Source organism: Actinia tenebrosa, unplaced genomic scaffold (assembly GCF_029948245.1).
Source record: "Actinia tenebrosa isolate PJP-AT-01 unplaced genomic scaffold, QUT_ActTen_1.0 PGA_scaffold0__85_contigs__length_37466705, whole genome shotgun sequence".
NCBI classification, from domain to species: domain Eukaryota; kingdom Metazoa; phylum Cnidaria; class Anthozoa; order Actiniaria; family Actiniidae; genus Actinia; species Actinia tenebrosa.
This window is the reverse complement of record NW_028292569.1, coordinates 25,718,361-25,741,077: the sequence shown is the minus strand read 5'-3', so window position 1 is coordinate 25,741,077 and position 22,717 is coordinate 25,718,361. Positions and strand designations below refer to the sequence as shown.

General features: G+C 35.9%; 1 protein-coding gene across 1 annotated transcript; it reads left to right on the top strand.

Annotated features, from left to right (window-relative positions):
• The first annotated feature begins 9,792 nt into the window (after positions 1-9,792).
• On the top strand, positions 9,793-22,553 carry LOC116306636 (xaa-Pro aminopeptidase 1). The gene is made up of 26 exons (XM_031716715.2): positions 9,793-9,979; positions 10,712-10,797; positions 12,868-12,978; positions 13,798-13,861; positions 14,227-14,331; positions 14,482-14,513; positions 14,668-14,719; positions 15,096-15,118; positions 15,280-15,400; positions 15,495-15,590; positions 16,170-16,251; positions 16,409-16,559; positions 17,269-17,313; positions 17,436-17,522; positions 17,806-17,856; positions 18,154-18,218; positions 18,671-18,748; positions 18,999-19,070; positions 19,432-19,492; positions 19,569-19,638; positions 19,729-19,833; positions 20,286-20,360; positions 20,547-20,623; positions 20,765-20,812; positions 20,986-21,036; positions 21,380-22,553. Exons 1-26 carry the CDS (start codon positions 9,859-9,861, stop codon positions 21,578-21,580), a joined length of 2,130 nt encoding a protein of 709 aa, XP_031572575.2. The 5' UTR covers positions 9,793-9,858; the 3' UTR covers positions 21,581-22,553.
• The last annotated feature ends 164 nt before the right edge of the window (positions 22,554-22,717 follow it).

Genomic DNA, 22,717 nt, shown 5'->3' with positions numbered 1-22,717 from the left:
CTCCAAGTAATAAGAAGTGGTCACGTCCCAGATTATATTGATGGAATATTGAAGAAAGGAAGTTGATCGTAATGGAATAATGGACCGAAATAATGGAGAGACGTGCCGATGATAATGAACACTTCATTTCTCGAGGCTTTTTCGATTACCGAAATTACGAGCGAAGAATGAATAAAGAGATTTAAGAAAGAACGCTTGAAGGAACGCACAAACGAACGACAGAAACAGGCAGGCAGGTAGGCCTTGGCTCGGCAGAAAGAAAGTATTACGGAAAGAAATATAGAAAATAAAAAATGAATCAATGAAAGAAAGAAAGAGAGGGAGGGATAGATGCACGAATGAAAAATTAAGGAAAGTGCAAAACGTTTTTTCCCAATATGAGAATTATTATCGTCTTTTTGCCAACATCACAAACCAGAAAACCAAAAACATTGCTTATGTCTCTTGCTTGATTCGAGGGTTTTTTTGAGGGTTTTTCTCCGGCTTCTCCAATTTTACTCCCTCCACAAAAGACCCATTAAATTTCCTGTATATACGTGCTTTCACGCTGTTACATGCGCTTTAAATCCCCGGTCTCGTCAAGTTCAAAAGATGCCGGAGCAAAGCCATCCTCACCCCAGCCCCCAGAAAAAACGTCAGTTCCATTTGATGATGATTAGATACTCCAACGAAAAGACGTTGAATTTCTATTACCTCATAATGAACAATCTATCCTAACAGTCCTTCCACGAAAATCTAATTAGTTAGTGTACATCAGTTCAAAATCATTATAATATAAATATTTTTGCCGTTGCACAGACAGATTCGAGAGGTTCATAAATTTCTTTTGGTAATGTTTGCGTGGTATTTGGAATACACTCGAAAAGTAAAAGCACGCTATTTGTTACATGTATTACGAACTCTGATCCTCAACCTTTGAATTCACAGGTCAACTCGACCTGGTTCAAATCATCTTCAGTAAAAATATAATATTTCTGAAAAAACTGCCCGAATAATACGTTTCAAACAGCTCGTAAAGTAAACCTAAGATGTTAAGGTAGTTACAAGATGAATAAGGTTAAACTATAGATCTTACCTGTGAGAAACGATGAAGAAAAATGGCTTCTTGCTTGAAGACTGTGTTGTTCGCGCCATTTTGAAGTACACAGGCATCCCGTCAAAATACCACAGGGATCCCTGCTGTTTCAAGTAATATTTGTGCGTGAGTGTATGCGGATCTACCAAGGTCACTATAATCCCTTGAACATTTTCTTTATTATTATTATCATTATTGTTGTTATTATTATTGATATTATTATTGTTATTATTATTATTATTATTATGATTGATATTATTATCATTATTATTGTTATTGATATTATTATTATTATTATTATTATTATCATTATCATTATCATTATTATATCTATTCGAAATTTCCTTTTTTCAAATTTTAACCTGAACTATTCGAAATTTTCCTTATTCGAATTTAAGAAAATTTATTTAAGGGTATCAAAAACCCGATGACACTGGTTTGACACAGGTATTCGGACCCAAGCCAGGGGGAGGTGGTGGGGGGAACGTGTGTGAAAAATGATTAAAGAAAAATAATGAAAAATAAAAGATATATATAAATAAATAAACAAACGTAATAAATATTAAGTCATTGGGTAATTGAAACAGTTATTGAGCGTACGAGACGTACTATGGATATGTATCGTAGATAGGTAGCAATGGTACAGTAAAAGATAAAGTAAACCGTACAATGTATATGGAAATCAATTCATTTTCGTTGAAAATATGGAATCCATTCGATTTTGACCCGTATTATTCCCTAAATAAATTCATTCCATTTTAACCAGTGTAATTCTATGATGGGATCCATTCGATTTTGACCCGTGTTATTCGATCATTGGATTCATTCGATTTTGACCCGTTTTATTCGATAATTGAATCTATTCGATTTTGACCCGTTTTATTCGATCACTGGATTCATTCGATTTTGACCCTTGTTATTCGATCATTGGATTCATTCGATTTTGACCCGTTTTATTCGATCATTGGATTCATTCGATTTTAACCCGTTTTATTCGATAATTGATCCATTCGATTTTGACCCGTGTTATTCGATAATTGAATGTATTCGATTTTAACCCGTTTTATTCGATAATTGAATCTATTCGATTTTGACCCGTTTTATTGGATAATTGAATGTATTCGATTTTGACCCGTTTTATTCGATAATTGAATCTATTCGATTTTGACCCGTTTTAATCGATAATTGAATCTATTCGATTTTGACCCGTTTTATTCGATAATTTGATTCATTCGATTTTGACCCGTTTTATTCGATAATTGAATCTATTCGATTTTGACCCGTGTTATTCGATAATTCATCCATTCGATTTTGACCCGTTTTATTCGATAATTGAATGTATTCGATTTTGACCCGTGTTCTTCGATAATTGAATCTATTCGATCTTGACCCTTGTTATTCGATCATTGGATTCATTCAATTTTGACCCGTTTTATTCGATCATTGGATTCATTCGATTTTAACCCGTTTTATTCGATAATTGATCCATTCGATTTTGACCCGTGTTATTCGATAATTGAATGTATTCGATTTTCACCCGTTTTATTCGATCACTGGATTCATTCGATTTTGACCCTTGTTATTCGATCATTGGATTCATTCGATTTTGACCCGTTTTATTCGATCATTGGATTCATTCGATTTTAACCCGTTTTATTCGATAATTGATCCATTCGATTTTGACCCGTTTTATTCGATAATTGAATGTATTCGATTTTAACCCGTTTTATTCGATAATTGAATCTATTCGATTTTGACCCGTTTTATTGGATAATTGAATCTATTCGATTTTGACCCGTGTTATTCGATAATTGAATCTATTCGATTTTGACCCGTTTTATTCGATAATTGAATCTATTCGATTTTGACCCGTGTTATTCGATAATTGAATCTATTCGATTTTGACCCGTTTTATTCGATAATTGAATGTATTCGATTTTGACCCGTGTTCTTCGATAATTGAATCTATTCGATCTTGACCCTTGTTATTCGATCATTGGATTCATTCAATTTTGACCCGTTTTATTCGATCATTGGATTCATTCGATTTTAACCCGTTTTATTCGATAATTGATCCATTCGATTTTGACCCGTTTTATTCGATAATTGAATGTATTCGATTTTAACCCGTTTTATTCGATAATTGAATCTATTCGATTTTGACCCGTTTTATTGGATAATTGAATGTATTCGATTTTGACCCGTTTTATTCGATAATTGAATCTATTCGATTTGGACCCGTTTTAATCGATAATTGAATGTATTCGATTTTGACCCGTGTTATTCGATAATTTGATTCATTCGATTTTGACCCGTTTTATTCGATAAATGAATCTATTCGATTTTGACCCGTGTTATTCGATAATTCATCCATTCGATTTTGACCCGTTTTATTCGATAATTGAATGTATTCGATTTTGACCCGTGTTCTTCGATAATTGAATCTATTCGATCTTGACCCTTGTTATTCGATCATTGGATTCATTCAATTTTGACCCGTTTTATTCGATCATTGGATTCATTCGATTTTAACCCGTTTTATTCGATAATTGATCCATTCGATTTTGACCCGTGTTATTCGATAATTGAATGTATTCGATTTTCACCCGTTTTATTCGATCACTGGATTCATTCGATTTTGACCCTTGTTATTCGATCATTGGATTCATTCGATTTTGACCCGTTTTATTCGATCATTGGATTCATTCGATTTTAACCCGTTTTATTCGATAATTGATCCATTCGATTTTGACCCGTTTTATTCGATAATTGAATGTATTCGATTTTAACCCGTTTTATTCGATAATTGAATCTATTCGATTTTGACCCGTTTTATTGGATAATTGAATCTATTCGATTTTGACCCGTTTTAATCGATAATTGAATGTATTCGATTTTGACCCGTTTTAATCGATAATTGAATGTATTCGATTTTGACCCGTGTTATTCGATAATTGAATCTATTCGATTTTGACCCGTTTTATTCGATAATTGAATCTATTCGATTTTGACCCGTGTTATTCGATAATTCATACATTCGATTTTGACCCGTTTTATTCGATAATTGAATGTATTCGATTTTGACCCGTGTTCTTCGATAATTGAATCTATTCGATCTTGACCCTTGTTATTCGATAATTGAATGTATTCGATTTTAACCCGTTTTATTCGATCATTGGATTCATTCGATTTTAACCCGTTTTATTGGATAATTGAATCTATTCGATTTTGACCCGTTTTATTCGATAATTGAATGTATTCGATTTTGACCCGTTTTATTCGATAATTGAATGTATTCGATTTTGACCCGTGTTCTTCGATAATTGAATCTATTCGATCTTGACCCTTGTTATTCGATCATCGGATTCATTCGATTTTGACCCGTTTTATTCGATAATTGGATTCATTCGATTTTAACCCGTTTTATTCGATAATTGATCCATTCGATTTTGACCCGTGTTATTCGATAATTGAATGTATTCGATTTTCACCCGTTTTATTCGATCACTGGATTCATTCGATTTTGACCCTTGTTATTCGATCATTGGATTCATTCGATTTTGACCCGTTTTATTCGATCATTGGATTCATTCGATTTTAACCCGTTTTATTCGATAATTGATCCATTCGATTTTGACCCGTTTTATTCGATAATTGAATGTATTCGATTTTAACCCGTTTTATTCGATAATTGAATCTATTCGATTTTGACCCGTTTTATTGGATAATTGAATCTATTCGATTTTGACCCGTTTTATTCGATAATTGAATCTATTCGATTTTGACCCGTTTTAATCGATAATTGAATGTATTCGATTTTGACCCGTGTTATTCCATAATTTGATTCATTCGATTTTGACCCGTTTTATTCGATAATTGAATCTATTCGATTTTGACCCGTGTTATTCGATAATTCATCCATTCGATTTTGACCCGTTTTATTCGATAATTGAATGTATTCGATTTTGACCCGTGTTCTTCGATAATTGAATCTATTCGATCTTGACCCTTGTTATTCGATCATTGGATTCATTCAATTTTGACCCGTTTTATTCGATCATTGGATTCATTCAATTTTAACCCGTTTTATTGGATAATTGAATCTATTCGATTTTGACCCGTTTTATTCGATAATTGAATGTATTCGATTTTAACCCGTTTTATTCGATAATTGAATGTATTCGATTTTGACCCGTTTTATTCGATAATTGAATGTATTCGATTTTGACCCGTTTTATTCGATAATTGAATCTATTCGATTTTGACCCGTTTTAATCGATAATTGAATGTATTCGATTTTGACCCGTGTTATTCAATAATTTGATTCATTCGATTTTGACCCGTTTTATTCGATAATTGAATCTATTCGATTTTGACCCGTGTTATTCGATAATTCATCCATTCGATTTTGACCCGTTTTATTCGATAATTGAATGTATTCGATTTTGACCCTTGTTATTCGATAATTGAATCTATTCGATTTTGACCCGTTTTATTCGATAATTGAATGTATTCGATTTTAACCCGTTTTATTCGATAATTGAATGTATTCGATTTTGACCCGTTTTATTCGATAATTGAATCTATTCGATTTTGACCCGTTTTATTCGATAATTGAATCTATTCGATTTTGACCCGTGTTATTCGATAATTGAATCTATTCGATTTTGACCCGTTTTATTCGATAATTCATCCATTCGATTTTGACCCGTTTTATTCGATAATTGAATCTATTCGATTTTAACCCGTGTTATTCGATCATTGAATCTATTCGATTTTGAACCGTTTTATTCGATAATTGAATCTATTCGATCTTGACCCTTGTTATTCGATCATTGGATTCATTCGATTTTGACCCGTGTTATTCGATCATCGGATTCATTCGATTTTGACCCGTTTTATTCGATAATTGGATTCAATCGATTTTGACCCGTGTTATTCGATTATTGGATCGATTCGATTTTGACCCGTTTTATTCGATAATTTGATTCATTCGATTTTGACCCGTTTTATTCGATAATTGATCCATTCGATTTTGACCCGTGTTATTCGATAATTGATCCATTCGATTTTGACCCTTGTTATTCGATAATTGGATTCATTCGATTTTGACCCTTGTTATTCGATTATTAGATCCATTCGATTTTGACTCTTGTATTCGATAATTGATCCATTCGATTTTGAACCATTTTATTCGATAATTGAATCTATTCGATTTTGACCCGTTTTATTCGATAATTGAATCTATTCGATTTTGACCCGTTTTATTCGATAATTGGATTTATTCGATTTTGACCCGTTTTATTCGATCATTGAATGTATTCGATTTTGACCCGTTTTATTGGATAATTGAATCTATTCGATTTTGACCCGTTTTATTCGATAATTTGAATCTATTCGATTTTGACCCGTTTTAATCGATAATTGAATGTATTCGATTTTGACCCGTGTTATTCGATAATTTGATTCATTCGATTTTGACCCGTTTTATTCGATAATTGAATGTATTCGATTTTGACCCGTGTTCTTCGATAATTGAATCTATTCGATCTTGACCCTTGTTATTCGATCATTGGATTCATTCGATTTTGACCCGTTTTATTCGATCATTGGATTCATTCGATTTTAACCCGTTTTATTGGATAATTGAATCTATTCGATTTTGACCCGTTTTATTCGATAATTGAATCTATTCGATTTTGACCCGTTTTAATCGATAATTGAATGTATTCGATTTTGACCCGTGTTATTCGATAATTTGATTCATTCGATTTTGACCCGTTTTATTCGATAATTGAATGTATTCGATTTTGACCCGTGTTCTTCGATAATTGAATCTATTCGATCTTGACCCTTGTTATTCGATCATTGGATTCATTCGATTTTGACCCGTTTTATTCGATCATTGGATTTATTCGATTTTAACCCGTTTTATTGGATAATTGAATCTATTCGATTTTGACCCGTTTTATTCGATAATTTAATCTATTCGATTTTGACCCGTTTTATTCGATAATTCATCCATTCGATTTTGACCCGTTTTATTCGATAATTGGATTCATTCGATTTTGACCCGTTTTATTCGATCATTGGATTCATTCGATTTTGACCCGTTTTATTCGATAATTGAATGTATTCGATTTTCACCCGTTTTATTCGATAATTGAATCTATTCGATTTTGACCCGTTTTAATCGATAATTGAATGTATTCGATTTTGACCCGTGTTATTCGATCATTGAATCTATTCGATTTTGACCCGTGTTATTCGATAATTGAATCTATTTGTTTTTGACCCGTGTTATTCGATCATTGGATTCATTCGATTTTGAACCGTGTTATTTGATTATTGGATCGATTCGATTTTGACCCGTGTTATTCGATAATTGATCCATTCGATTTTGACCCGTGTTATTCGATAATTTGATTCATTCGATTTTGACCCGTGTTATTCGATAATTGATCCATTCGATTTTGACCCGTGTTATTCGATAATTGAATCTATTCGATTTTGACCCGTTTTATTCGATAATTGGATTTATTCGATTTTGACCCGTTTTATTCGATCATTGGATTCATTCGATTTTCACCCGTTTTATTCGATAATTGAATGTATTCGATTTTGACCCGTTTGATTCAAAAACTGAATCTATTCGGTTTTGACCCGTTTTATTCGATAATTGGATGCATTCGATTTTGACCCGTTTTATTCGATCATTGGATTCATTCGATTTTGACCCGTTTTATTCGATAATTGAATCTATTCGATTTTGACCCGTTTTATTCGATAATTGATCCATTCGATTTTGACGCGTGTTATTCGATAATTCATCCATTCGATTTTGACCCGTTTTATTCGATAATTAAATCTATTCGATTTTGACACGTTTTATTCGATAATTGAATGTATTCGATTTTGACCCGTTTTATTGGATAATTGAATCTATTCGATTTTGACCCGTTTTATTCGATCATTGCATTCATTCGATTTTGACCCGTGTTATTCGATAATTGAATGTATTCGATTTTCACCCGTGTTATTCGATAATTGAATCTATTCGATCTTGACCCTTGTTATTCGATCATTGGATTCATTCGATTTTGACCCGTTTTATTCGATCATTGGATTCATTCGATTTTAACCCGTTTTATTGGATAATTGATCCATTCGATTTTGACCCGTTTTATTCGATAATTGAATGTATTCGATTTTAACCCGTTTTATTCGATAATTGAATGTATTCGATTTTGACCCGTTTTATTCGATAATTGAATCTATTCGATTTTGACCCGTTTTATTCGATAATTGAATCTATTCGATTTTGACCCGTTTTAATCGATAATTGAATGTATTCGATTTTGACCCGTGTTATTCGATAATTTGATTCATTCGATTTTGACCCGTTTTATTCGATAATTGAATGTATTCGATTTTGACCCGTGTTCTTCGATCATTGAATCTATTCGATTTTGACCCGTTTTATTCGATCATTGGATTCATTCGATTTTGACCCGTTTTATTCGATCATTGGATTCATTCGATTTTAACCCGTTTTATTGGATAATTGAATCTATTCGATTTTGACCCGTTTTATTCGATAATTTAATCTATTCGATTTTGACACGTTTTATTCGATAATTGAAATTCATGTATTCGATTTTGACCCGTGTTATTCTCTTTTGTCAAACATTCGATTTTAAATTCTTCAGATTGCGATTATAATAAGGAAAATTTCGATTTTTAACCTGAACTATTCGAAAGTTTCCTTATTTGATTTTTAACCTGAACTATTCGAAATTCCCTTATTCGATTTTTAACCTGAACTATTCGAAAGTTTCCTTATTCGATTTTTAACCTGAAGTATTCGAAATTTGCGTTGACAGGATGGGTGGATAGTGCTATATTATGGATAAATCTTTTTTTAGATATAACAGCGTTCTCCACCCTGTACAACCATTCCCACACCACACCACACCACACCACACCACACCACACCACACCACACCACACCACACCACACCACACCACACCACACCACACCACACCACACCACACCACACCACACCACACCACACCACACCACACCACACCACACCACACCACACCACACCACACCACACCACACCATAAACTTTATTTAAGGAGGGTGACACAATTAACCCAGAGAGTTATCTAACACATGGCCCTCAAAACCGGGCCCAGTTTTCAAATTTCTTGGTACGGAGTAAAACCCATATTTCTAAAACTTGCCAAGGTTGATTCTATCTGGCTTGATTATTGTCAATGATGTTATTAATCTTGTTTTTGTCAGTAGAGACACGACATGTATAAGCGGAAGACAGTCTGAGGCGAACGGCCAAAAGAGCTCTTCATTAACAACAAAACAATCAGTTTTAATCAATAGGATTATTAATTATCAGTGCGGAAGTATGCAAGGATTAATTACTGCAGGCGATTCTCTAGAATATACTGGAAAATAGGAATTACAGTACTGGGGTGGAAATAAATTATAAAACGGGCTAATTTCAAAAAATAACCACGCAGAGCAAAAGAACAGCTATTTCTCAATGATTGGGTAAAATTTCGAGGCTTTATTTCAAGTTTCAATGATTTTATTGAAATTTTTGAAAAATCCCCATACATTTCCTCATAACATGACACCACAGAAACCAAGCTTGGGCTACCTGTGATTTGATCGATAAATCTAATCCAGTTTACAGCCCGAACGTACAGGTGTCGGTACTAATCTCTCGTGGTCGAGTCACAGATTGAGTACTCGCCACATGCTGTTACTGACCTCAGAGCAGCAGACCTTCTCGTCTGTTTATCTCCAGAATAGCAAGCGCTTAATCTTAATAATATCAACCAATATGAAAACCAAGAATCTTTTATTCTGGATTACAGGTAAATAATTTGATTTCGTTAAAATAATTCTATTGCTAAGGATGGTAGTGCAGTAGTGCCTGCTCATTACGACCACGATTTGGCTCGTGCCGAAAGTTAGAACATCTGCATTAAAAAAAGGATATATAGACTCGACGATAAGCTAGATTCAAAACCGAATGAAAAATTTTAATTGACATTATAACAGAAGAGCAACAGAACCACCAAGTTCATTTAATAATTTTTTTGTTATAATTGAGCAGTGCTCCTTCTTGACAGACGTTGAGAAGCATTGCACTTTAGATGACGAATTGTTAAATTGCGTTTGCTGTACATATACGTATCTTAAGAAAAATCTTACTGACAATATACCACTTCTCTTTAATTATATTCTTTGCAGGGAATTTTCCCCCCAAATTTTCTGTTTTCAATATCCTGTAGACAACCGTAAAAATGAAAATGCAAAATTCTCAACAAACCTTGTGGTCTTTGTGTTTGTATTTACAGTTTATTTAGATTCGGCTCCGGAAACGACTTTTTTTGAATGTTGATTTGTGAAAAGATATGCTTCTAATGAATTAAGCAAAACCCTCAGACGTTGATAGATATAATTAACAAGAAATACTCCCAAATTAAAATGATTTTTCATTCCTGTTATAAGGAAGAATAAATGTTTATATTTTAGGATTTTAAGTTTGCTTTAAACATGAAAAATACTCTTTTCTACGTCGCTTTGCATTTGTTTATTTATAGTTACTTTGCCTAGTTTGGTTCTCATTGGAGCTGGTGCTCAAAGAAGGCAAGAATCCGTACATCATTTTCAGCGACGAGCTTTGCAGGTAAGCCATAACTAAGTACAATTAATTTGTTCAAAATTTTGAGGCTTTAAAATCGATAACTTTGACATTTGTTATTTGACAAGTCGTTTCTTTTTTTCGAATTGATATTGACCCAGAAGTCGCACTGATCCAATGGCTTAAAACTGCCATTGTTTTACTGCCAAAACTGCCAAACGTTTTCGATACCACGTTTCTTACAATATCTATCATTCTCCTGTGTAGTGCAAGTAATCAACCCAAGAAACATGACCTACAAGCAAGAAAAGCAATTAGTTGATGTATCATATTTGTCGACCTTCGATAAATTGAGTCATTTAAAAAGAATTCTAGGTTAAATCATCAGAAAGCGTTTCATTTGGAAGCTGTTACGCTTTGTAAGAATACTATCAACAAACGTAATGACTATTCAGAAAATTTTGCAGTGCACTGGATTAAGAAAGATAGAATCATAATCAAACGATATAAGTGTAATACCAGATTATCTTTTTGTGCATCAGTAGCAGCGATTTTTCTTTTTAAGGATTGAATATCTCAGAGATAAAAACAGAGTAGCCTATTCAACTGTTATCAGGTAGGAAGGGTTTGATCATCCGTTGCGACGTGCAAAGCAGGAAATGTTGAAGACAAAACAGGAAAGCAAGTTACAATTATCAGTCGTATTGTTATCCGAGTATATTGGAATGCTCTGATAATTGATATTTTGCAGATCTTGATCCTCTGGCGCAAAGTTGCAAGAAATGAGTCAGTTCTGTGTGTTTGTCAGTCGAATTGTTGCATATATAGTAAATACTCGCACTGGAAGCAAAGAAAACCAACTACAAAAATAAACACAAGAAAAAGAATACAACTTCACGCATATAAGAGTTTTGACAAAAAATTTTCTTTTTTTATTGGGATGGGGAGAAGATTGCTTTGAGCTTACCTCGCATTGCGCATGCGCCAGCTGAAAACTTAAGAATTCAAAAAACAAAAACAAAAAACAAACAAACAAACAAAGTTTGAGAAAATTATCTTGAACACAATATCGAAGTCCTAAGAAAAAAATATAGTGTATGGTTTAAAGTTTATCACCGCATATTGGCTTACGTAGCGAAGTTCAAGTTTAAACCTGTTTTTACGAGTATAATCGTATCTAACCTCATTCAAAGATAATGAAAGTTAATAAAGATAAATAGATAACCCCGCCAGCGATGTCGGGAATAAAATATCTCAATTTTCTTGAATTCAAAGATGAACTCTTGGCCCCGGAGTATTGAATAATCAGGCACAATCGGCATGTTTTTTAACGCTGATAATCTATTATAGAAAAGGTTATCTGGTGAAACTGAACCGATCCCGAGGCATGTAATATTTGATATTTCAATACTACTCACTCATTAGACAAAAATCTAAAGAAATGATATATTTGCATTTTTTTAATCTCTGGTTCCTCTCCTCTGTAAGTAATGTACCTAGCCTCACGGCAAGTTTCAAAACGCATCCCACATGGAAAAGAAAGACTATGGATGTTTAGGCACCAGCGACGCAAACTTAAAATCGGGTCTGCTGGTCATAGCAAGGGGTTAATCATCTACGGTCTAGGGGCCGACTAACCTCTCCCTTAGGCTTCGGCCGAGCTTCCTGATCAGCCTGTAAATCCAGGGATAGCGGTGTCGGGGTCGAAATCTCCGGCGTAGCCGTAAATGCTTCGCGCTGCCATACGACGGTTCAGCACTCGATGTCTGGAAGTATGGTCCTTAATGAATCAATCAATAAAAGTAAAAAATGGTTTTTAAAAAACTCTTCGTCCTAAAATATGAATTTGTACATAGAGCAGTTTGGAAGGCACATTAAATAGTAGGTAGGCAATCTTATTTTAAACACGGTTTAATTAACGAAAAAATGTATATATATTTCAAACTCGGCAATTTAAGGGTAGTTTCTCATAGTTTTTTAGGTTGGCAAAATTCTACCTAAAGCTGGATACCCCAGATTTTAATTTTCTTTGAAATGATGTCCTACACTTAAGTATTGCCTGATCCAACACTGACAAAATATTAAAGCAAATATCGCTATTATTTTCTTCTCAAGGAAAAGGCGTTGCCAAGAACTAACACCACCAAGCGTCTGGCTGACTTACGCGCTCTGATGAAGGCTAAGAACATATCAGCGTATATTATACCATCTACTGATGCTCACCAGGTCTGTATTTTTTAAATGTTTTTCTTAAAGTAGCTCATACATGTGGCTGGTCAGTGATAAAACATAACGTTTATAGCAACAATATTTGTGTCCGCGATTATCTCGGTAATCGGTCCCATAACATACGAGTTTGTTATGAAGGTTTTAGAAGTAGATATTGTATTTCCAAAAGGCTGCGCGCAATGATCTGCGCAACAGTTGCAGAGGCGAACACATGGTGCAATTTCAGTTTATGTTTGCGTACAACACTTGGATCGTTTGTCTGTGCCGTTAGCATGGCAATAGACCTCTTTACCATGGGCGTCTGGTTTTCTCATTCCAGACCAAGTGTCTTGGGAATAACATTCTTTGTTTGAGTCAATCGCGTACCCAGAGCCTGCGTTTCTTCTGGCTTGCGACGAAGAACGAGGGCTCTGGCATAATCCATTTTTTGAGACCCGGATTTCTCGGACTTCCGGTATAAGAGCGCATGGGTTCAAAGACTTGCCAAAATTTTCCCGATATTTTTGATTTTGATCGGAAGTAAACACAGAACTCTGTTTTAAAGCATGATTTTCATTGATTATATTTCACTTCTGGAAAATTGCGCATACGCCAAAAAAATTGATTATGTCAGAGGCCTCGTTCTTCGCCGCAGGCCAGAAGAAACGTAGGCTCTGGGTACGAGATTGTGTTTGAGTCGTATTCATGTGTCTTCTCATGCGCAAACGAAATGAGAGACGATGCTTACAAGGTAAATAGGTGATTTTGCTTACCTATGACGTTATCAAAAGAAATATGCTTCTTTTGCATGATGTTACACTGTGACTTGTATTCCAGAGTGAATATATATCTCTACATGATAAAAGAAGAGCATTCATCTCTGGATTCACTGGCTCATCAGGTTGGTATCTCTATTGGCATTTTCCTGCCAATCAAGAACAATGTTACCTGAAGAAACTTTAAGTATTTTTAGAGACAAACGGCACGGTCATGGTACGGAATTGATGGCATCCTTTTAACAATCATAGCGCACAATCATTATTTAGCCAATGACACGGCACGGTCACGGCACTTTCGCATTGTCACGTCATGGTCACGGCACTGTCACATTAGGGTCATGGGCACGGCTCTGTCACGGTCACGGCACTTTCACTGTCAAGTCTACGGCACGGTCATGGTCATGGTCGTGTAGTGAGCTCAGAGTCATACGACTAATTTGCTCAAAAGCAATAATAGCTGAATAGAATACATCTATTTTGTTTGCAGGAGATGCAGTGGTAACGATGACCCATGCCGCCTTGTGGACGGACGGACGGTATTATGTGCAGGCAAAGATGGAGATGGATTCGAACTGGGTGTTGATGAAAGCAGGTGAGAGAAATACATAATGGCAGTCTAGAAAACTTGACTGTGAAAAGGATATCGGCTTAGAGTGTCTTAACCTAATGAACCTTAGTGTTGCCTACAATCTGTTTGATATTCACATCCCACATGGATTAATTCTACTTTCTGTTTAATTAGATGACTTAATTACCACTGAGTGGCTAACAAAGGTTAGTAGACGGTATACTAACTACATTAAAAAAAGATCAGATTAACCCCATAAATCATTTACTGAATAATGACATGACATAAGGACCCGCATATCTACATACAATTTACTGATTCATAATGAGTATTATTTTTTTGCTTATCGATCGTTAACAGATTTTAAAGAAAGGCGAAACTGTTGCTATCGATCCATACCTAATGAGCATGGGTATGTATCATAGCCAGGGAACTGGGAACGACACTCTTGCTCAGTCTCTCCCTCTTACATTTGACTAATTCCCAGTCCCTCGACTGCCAGTTCATTCGGCGTGTGTACTAGATGTTACCATCCATACTTATATGTATGGGTGCGGTATCATAGCATTATTTTATATGTAGTTACCAGTAGGGACTGGGGGCAAGTCACTCCCTCTTTTACTACCCAGTCCCTCGACGGCCAGTTTATTCAGCGTGGGTACTAGGTCTTAACAGTGAGTTATTTTGATTAAGTTTGTAATCTAATTTCTCCTGTTGGATGCTTAAAATAGATGAAAAATGAAAGTCGTCTTGAGAGATAAACAGTCTATCTTTTCTTTATTTTTCAGATTCTTACAAATCTTTGAAAACGGTATGTTTGAATATTCATGCCTCCCATTGCAGTTTTAACACGGAAAAACTCTTATTATTTAAAAAATAATCAATTCAAATGCACATGAAATAACTAATATGTCCGGCTGGATCGAGGACTCGTGTCCACATTTATCATCATCTATTCGTATACCCTACCAGGAACTTAACAAGAAAGGCTTACAGCTAAAAAGTCTGCTTCCTAACCTGGTGGATGAAATATGGACCAATCAGCCGCCGTTACCCAATGGCACATTGTTCCCACTGTCACTTAAATACACAGGTAACCCACTATCTCGTTCCCAGAGCCTTTATTTCTTACTGCGCATGTTCGACGAAATAAATTATATTTCGCCGTCCATATTTTCTCTCTTAAGGCAAAACATGGCAGGAAAAAACGAGAGAGATTCGATTAGAAATGAAGAAGAAGAAGTCATTTGCTCTTGTTTTATATAAAATGGATGAAATCGCATGTAAGTTTCTCACAATATCTTCACATGTTGAAATAATTATAATGATGACGATGGCTACGACTGATGATTAAATGGAGATGATGTCGGTGATGGTGATGTTGATGGTGATTAAAATGATGTTGGTGAGTTGTGGTGATTATGGGGATGATGATAGTGATGGTGCTGATGATGGTGATGTTGACGATGATGATGATGATAGTAATGATGATAGTGATGATAGTAATGATGATAGTGATGATGATAGTGATGATGATAGTGATGATGATAGTGATGATGATAGTAATGATGATAGTGATGATGATAGTAATGATGATAGTGATTATAATAGTGATGATGATAGTAATGATGATAGTAATGATGATAGTGATGATGATAGTGATGATGATAGTGATTATGATAGTGATGATGATAGTGATTATGATAGTGATGATGATAGGGATGATGATAGTGATGATGATAGTGATTATGATAGTGATGATGATAGTAATGATGATAGTGATGATGATAGTGATTATGATAGTGATTATGATAGTGCTGATGACTGATGATATTAACGGTTATTCTCGCATGTTATTTCAGGGTTGCTCAATCTTCGTGGATCAGATGTACCATACAATCCTGTGTTTTACTCTTACATAATAGTCACACTCGACCAAGTCACGTAAGTCAAACGATATTCCATAGACTGCGCAAAGACGTCCTCAATTCTTTAATTTTCATAAGCGCGCCCTCTTATTTCCCTGGCGTCACTTGTAACTTTTTCAAATCAATGTTTTATTACAATTACGAAGTATTTTTTATTGTGCTAACAATGACAGGTTATTTGTCGACAAAAACAAGATTACAACTGAAGTACGACAACACTTGCAAATGAGTAACTGTAGTTCACTGTGTGTTTTGGTGAAGAATTATTCACAGATATTGGATGATTTAAAAAATTTGTCTTCTTCAAATGACTGGAAAGTGTGGGTAAGTAACGTTATGTTTCACAATCAAAACCTTTGGGGAGGTTGCTGAAGGGGTAAAATGAAGCTTGGAATACACCCATTTCGAGTTCGCCTTTGCTCAGTCTTAGCGTCGATTGTGTACAAATGTGTTATTTTCTTTCATTAAGGTCCATTGTATAGTAAGGAATGTACGCACTACGGAACAATACGAGTTGATTAAAATGCTACGGATTTTGGTTGAATAGCTGAATATTATAAAGCACAAACGAGACTAAGGCTGAGCAAAGAGAACTCGAAACTGGCGTATTGCCTTTTTTGGGCCTGGAAAATGAGATCAGTTTTAAGCACTGGGAATGGAATTCACTAACACACACACAAAAAAAATGCGAATGGGATTGAGTTTTTAACAAAAAATAGGCTGAGACTATGGGATTTGGTCAAAATGGAGCTGGAAAATGGGATTAGGATCATTCATGCAGGAACCTCTTTTGTTAGAGTGCATACGTCCATGTATCCGTGAAAAAGTTAACTAACAAAATTGTTCAAATTAGTGCAAAGTTTTGTAGGTCTACAGCCTACTTAGATCTACTGAACTTACTAATTTGTGCAATTTCTCACCAAGTTTGTCACGGATATATGATATACACTCTAATGAGTCTCTTTGATCGTTGAGTTTCATCTAATGTAACCGGGTTTTTGGAATGGAATTCAGTCCTTTCTTATGTCTTCAGATCAGTCCTCGTGGCAGTCAGGCACTGGCGATGAATGTTAACAAGGTAAACGAACATCGAAATTCTTCATCCTGTTTCTTTCTTCCTTTCTATTTTTTCCCATCCTTTTTTGTCATCCTTTTTTGTACTCCTTTGTTCATCATTACTGTTGTGTCTTTTTTCTCCAGACGTCATTGTATCTTGAATATTCACCGGTTGTTTTACCCAAGTCCATCAAAAACGATGTTGAGATCAAAGGCATGAAAAACGCTAATGTAAGAACCAAACATCGTGGTGTACAAGAAATTAATATCGTTTTTCGAAGCCAGATCGAATAGGATTTCCAAATAATTGTTTTTGCGGTGGTAGAAAAAAAAACTTGAAGCACAGGAGAGACCTAACAAAAACTCTACTCACATGTGATGGCGGGTTTGAGAGTTTTGTCAGGCACTCGCCACAGCAGTGAGAAGCCACGCATTAACAGCGCATACTACTCGACGTGTCTCTCACACGACATGTACATTTTCTAGGCTACATTTATCCATTGTTTTTCAACAGCTGAAAGATGCAGTGGCGATGTGTGAGCTCGTAGAATGGTTGGAAAAAGAGGTAAAGAAGCACCATATTGAAATATTACGAAACAAATGGAACAATTAAATAAGGAGGGTAGGGCGAGTTTAAAATTGAGAGGGGAAAAGAGAAATGAGGCAAGTGGGAAAAGAAGTTGCGAAGTGCAAAAAAGGAAGACGTAAAAAAGGGAAAAGGGTGAAGAGGGAAAGGATTCAATAAAAAGAAAAAAGTGGAAAGGAAAATGGGAACAAAAAGGGAATGACGTTTGTTTGGTTTTTACTGGCCCAAATGTGGAGATCTCTAAGTTATTATTTTTGTATAATCTTTCTTCTTAAGGTTCCAAAAGGTAGAAGAGATTTAACAGAGCTGATGGCATCGGCAAAGCTGGAGGAATTCAAAAGGTATGGTTAACGCTGACAATGAATGTCTTGTTTCTCACTCGTAAAAATGTCATATATAATAATAACAATAATAACGGGGTTCTTATATAGCGCATTTTACTTGGTCTTAATGCGCTTCACAGTCATGACCAGTGGAGGACTTTACGGGCTGCGTATTTTACTGTAAGTTAGGAAGGGTAGGGAGACAGGGCCTACGGATTTGAGTCCTTGTCCGAGAAAATATATGTAGAGGGTTATTCTCTTCTTCAGACGTGATTGAATTGAAAATCCATGCATGCGTGCCATCATTAGGAACATCGAGTACGACGACGCTAAAACGTTGATTTGTGTGGAGTTTTTTATAGTGTCCTTTATAGAATTCCGTCCTTTTTAGTGGGTTACCTGTGGTAAACCGGTCATAAGATACCTTTGTTTTTTTCAAATCTAATACCTCATGTTATCTTTTTTCACAGCAAGCAGGAAGATTACGTTAGCCCTAGTTTCTGGAGTATCTTTGGCTATGGTCCCAATGCAGCTATCATCCACTACTCGTAAGTGGAATATACTTCTAGAAGATATCTCGATAAAATGAAGTGAATTGAGAGCCCGCGTACTCTGCGTTGTGTGCGCCAAGAGAAATACTGTACTGATGGGCTAGCTGCGAAGAGATACAAGGGTTGGGATTACCAAGGAATAGGTAGCACTTGGTGCGCATGAGCGAAATATTGCACTGAGCTGATCAAGAATAACGAGGGCACGGTAAAAGATAATGGCTATCACTCCTATTCTGTTTCTTTATAGGCCAAGTAAATCTTCTGATCGTCAAATTACAACAGATAGTACGTTACTTGTGGATACTGGCTCACAGTATAAGTAAGTATACTCCAGTTTCAAGTTCTCTGTTGCTCAGGGTTAGCTCGACTTTGTGCTGAATATTCACGTGTTCCAATGAAGGCCCGTGGACTTTCAAAGTGTTCGTATTGTCGAAGCTGTGCATTTTTTACTTTATCGTTGGTATTCGTGAATATTTAGACACTGAAACGAGGCTAACCCTGAGTAAATGAGTCTGCATTCAAAGAACACAGCGGTAATTTGGAACTCGAAAATGGTCTATTGTACATCATTCAACTATCTTATTTCACAATATGTAGTTTGCCGCGTTGCTCACTCCCTGGGATGATAATCCAATACACTGGAACCTCTCAATCTTTCTTTACGGTGTCTTATTTTCCAGGGATGGAACATGTGATACAACTCGAACATTTCACTTTGGAACTCCATCTTTAGAGCAAAAGGTAGGCAAGCAGTTGGAAGACGTCACGTTCCTATTAAGGATTATAGTCATGTTACCCTGTTTCTTGTGGTCTACAGGAAGCCTATACTCGTGTACTCAAAGGCCTGATTCAACTCTCTCTCATGACTTGGCCAAACAAAACACAAGGTCAGTATAAGCCTTACAATATGACACTGCACGGCCATCGTATCGCGTGGATCGATCCGAAGTAACCAATATCTCTTTGCATTGTTTCAGGACGATTTCTTGATATCTTAGCCCGCAAGGAACTATGGGCTGGTGGGCTTGACTATCGGCACGGCACTGGACACGGAGTGGGGATGTTTCTTAACGTACATGAAGGTAATACATCAGATTTCTCGTCTGTAAATAGACAAACGCGATGATACAGCGGCCATCTTGGATCGCAATGCATTATGAGGCGTCCAGGGGCAAATAAAGCTTTGTTACAGTAATGACGTTGATTGATATTAACAGCTCACCACAAGAGAATACAACAAAAGATGAATTAAGACGGCACATCAATCACCTTTACCTATAAAAGAAAGACAAACTCGAAACTCTATATATTTTCCGTCATCTTTGTCTTTGTTTTACCCCCTGACAAGATGGCCGCCGTATCGACGAAGTAATCTATTACCAGTGTCGTCGCTTTTATATCGCATGTTATTTTTCTGGAGGAGAGGATGAATTAGAATCTAACGGAATAGCGAAGACGAGATTTGGAAAACAAAATTATCAAAATTATTAGAATTTTAGTCAATAGTCATTTTTGTTTTGTTAAAAAATTACAGGCCCACAAGCAATAAGCATGTCTTGTCCCCGTAGCGGAGAACACCCGATAGTACCGGGGATGTTTACATCAGACGGTAAGTAGCAATAGAAGATAAAATGCCCTGTAGGGCTCAGAACACCCGATAGTACCGGGCATGTATGCTCGTATATCAGAGGATTGCGGTGGGCGAAATGCCCAGTATAAGAGCTAAGGGTATAACACAAGGTAGCATCGCGCCTCCTTAAAAACCCGCTCATCATTTCGTTTTTTGTTGCCTCAGAACCAGGATACTACAAAGAAGGGAGCTATGGTATCCGCTTAGAGACAGTTTTTCTTGCAGTCCCTGCTAAAGTCAAGGTAGCATCACGCCAGCTTAAATATTTACCATATCCGCCTAATGACGTCATATGTGACGTCATGTAAACGATTGATTTCGTTCTCTTTGTACCGCTAATTAATAGCGAAAATTTTAATAGGGTTTGGTTTTTCATTCAACAGAGCCACATGCCAAATATGTACTTCGTCACCTTTGAGGCTGCTAACTTCGTACGTATAACTTTCCCTCAACTTTCCGTAACGCAAAGAGATGCGATGTCACGCTAACCAATGCCCGATGTCACGCTAATTAACGTCACGATAGCCAGCATTGATTTAGAAATGAAAACAATTAGAATCACTGGCATTAGTCTTATGATTTTTTAAAAAATAATTTGTTGCAGATGCCTTATGAAAGAAAGATGATACTGTTAGACTTATTGACCGACTGTGAGGTATGTACGCATAGTAATTGAACAGTCAATATTTTTTGTGCCTCTGAAGTCATTGGGAGGCTAATGAAGGAGCGCCAGAACCAAATGCAGAGAACCGCCACATCTGTTATTACAGCAGGCTTCGTATGTATGTTAAAGACTACACCATAAAACAGTAAGGTTTATCTCTTGATTCGAGGGTTTTTCTCCGGGTTCTCTGGTTTTCCTCCCTTTACAAAGCCAAACACCTTAAATTTCAAGCCTATCTGCGGGTTAGCCTTGGCCTGATTCAAAAGTTGTTACTTATTTCTTATTTTTCCTATTCAAAACTACCACCTAGATTTTCTTTCTCTTTTTGTTCCAGCTCGAGTACGTGAATGCTTATCATCGAGAATCTCGTGCCAAGGTAGGCGCTCTACTCAAGAAACAAAACAAGATGGACACTTATGATTGGCTAGTCAAGAGAACTGAGCCGCTCAGTCGGAATCCTGTATCAGATGGATCACGTGATCACATGGCGACGGCGATTCTTCTGATCAGCGGTTTAGCGTATTTATTATTTTAATCCAAACCAAGACTTTATGATAAGGCCGCTGTTCGACGAAATAGGTTATGCTCAATTTCACGCGCGTTCGATCTCGTGATTGTGTGTGATCGTGAGTATATGTGATTATTGGCTACAGTTTTACGCGCGTTTGACCCGTGATTGTGCTACATCGTGAAAGTCATTATCTCGTTAAAGCAAGACTGTGTGCTTGATGAAGTTGACAAATCCTTTTTTGACTTTTAAGCATTTAAATGTGAATGAGTATGTATATACTGTCCCACTATTTTCGCTAGTACTTCGCATTCTCTAATCACATGAAGCTTATTCACACACAAAATTCAATAGCTTGCAATTTCACTATTTGATTCAGAACACTAGAGCCGAATTGACTTTTTGACTAATAGAGTGATTTAAAGAGTAAATGGTTTGAACCCAGGTGTTGAAGTTTGTCGTAAAATGTGATCGTCCGTGTGAGTGTAGTCTTGAGAAAGACTGTTGTTGGTGGTGGTGACGGACGTTTCGACAACCTGAGCGGAAGTCATCTTCAGAGTCCAGTGAGAAAAGGAGACACGGTGGAAGGTATTTATACCTCTGGGGTTCGATCGTAATGCAAACGGTAATTAGACTTATTTTACTTGGCCCGTGGAACAAAGTCGTATAATTAGTGACAAAGTAAAAGAAAACGATGGCATTAGTGTGTACGTCTATGTATTATACTTACTATCTTATCACAGGAAAGTAAAATCACTATAGTACAACTTTAACTTTGTCATTATGTTATCGATATCGCCAATGTCTTTGTTAGGTATTATTACATATTCACAGATATTTGACATTTGTAATTATGATATTTTAGTGTACATCATGTACATAATGATCATAAAATGGGATATTAAAAAATAGCACAATGAAATATCGGGATTGCATTAATGGGAAAATATTAATTTGCGAAATTCATATCCTAAAAATACAATAAAATGCGTCATGTTTCCATTCATGTCATCATTATTTTTCTATCTGCCGTCATCAATGCGTCATTTTTCTATTCATGTCGTCATCATTGCGTCATAAACTGGAATCAGTGAAGAAGTAAGAATCAACCATATCTTGAATATTTATGACGTCACTTGTTGATTAATATGACGTTGATATGAC

Bases quoted from the DNA above. Each gene is read 5' to 3' on its own strand.
- LOC116306636 (XM_031716715.2), top strand. From the start codon at position 9,859: ATGCTGTTACTGACCTCAGAGCAGCAGACCTTCTCGTCTGTTTATCTC. The intron at 14,332-14,481 runs GTGAGAGAAATA...CTGTTTAATTAG, and splicing joins CTGGGTGTTGATGAAAGCAG to ATGACTTAATTACCACTGAG. The intron at 14,720-15,095 runs GTATGTATCATA...TTTATTTTTCAG, and splicing joins TCCATACCTAATGAGCATGG to ATTCTTACAAATCTTTGAAA.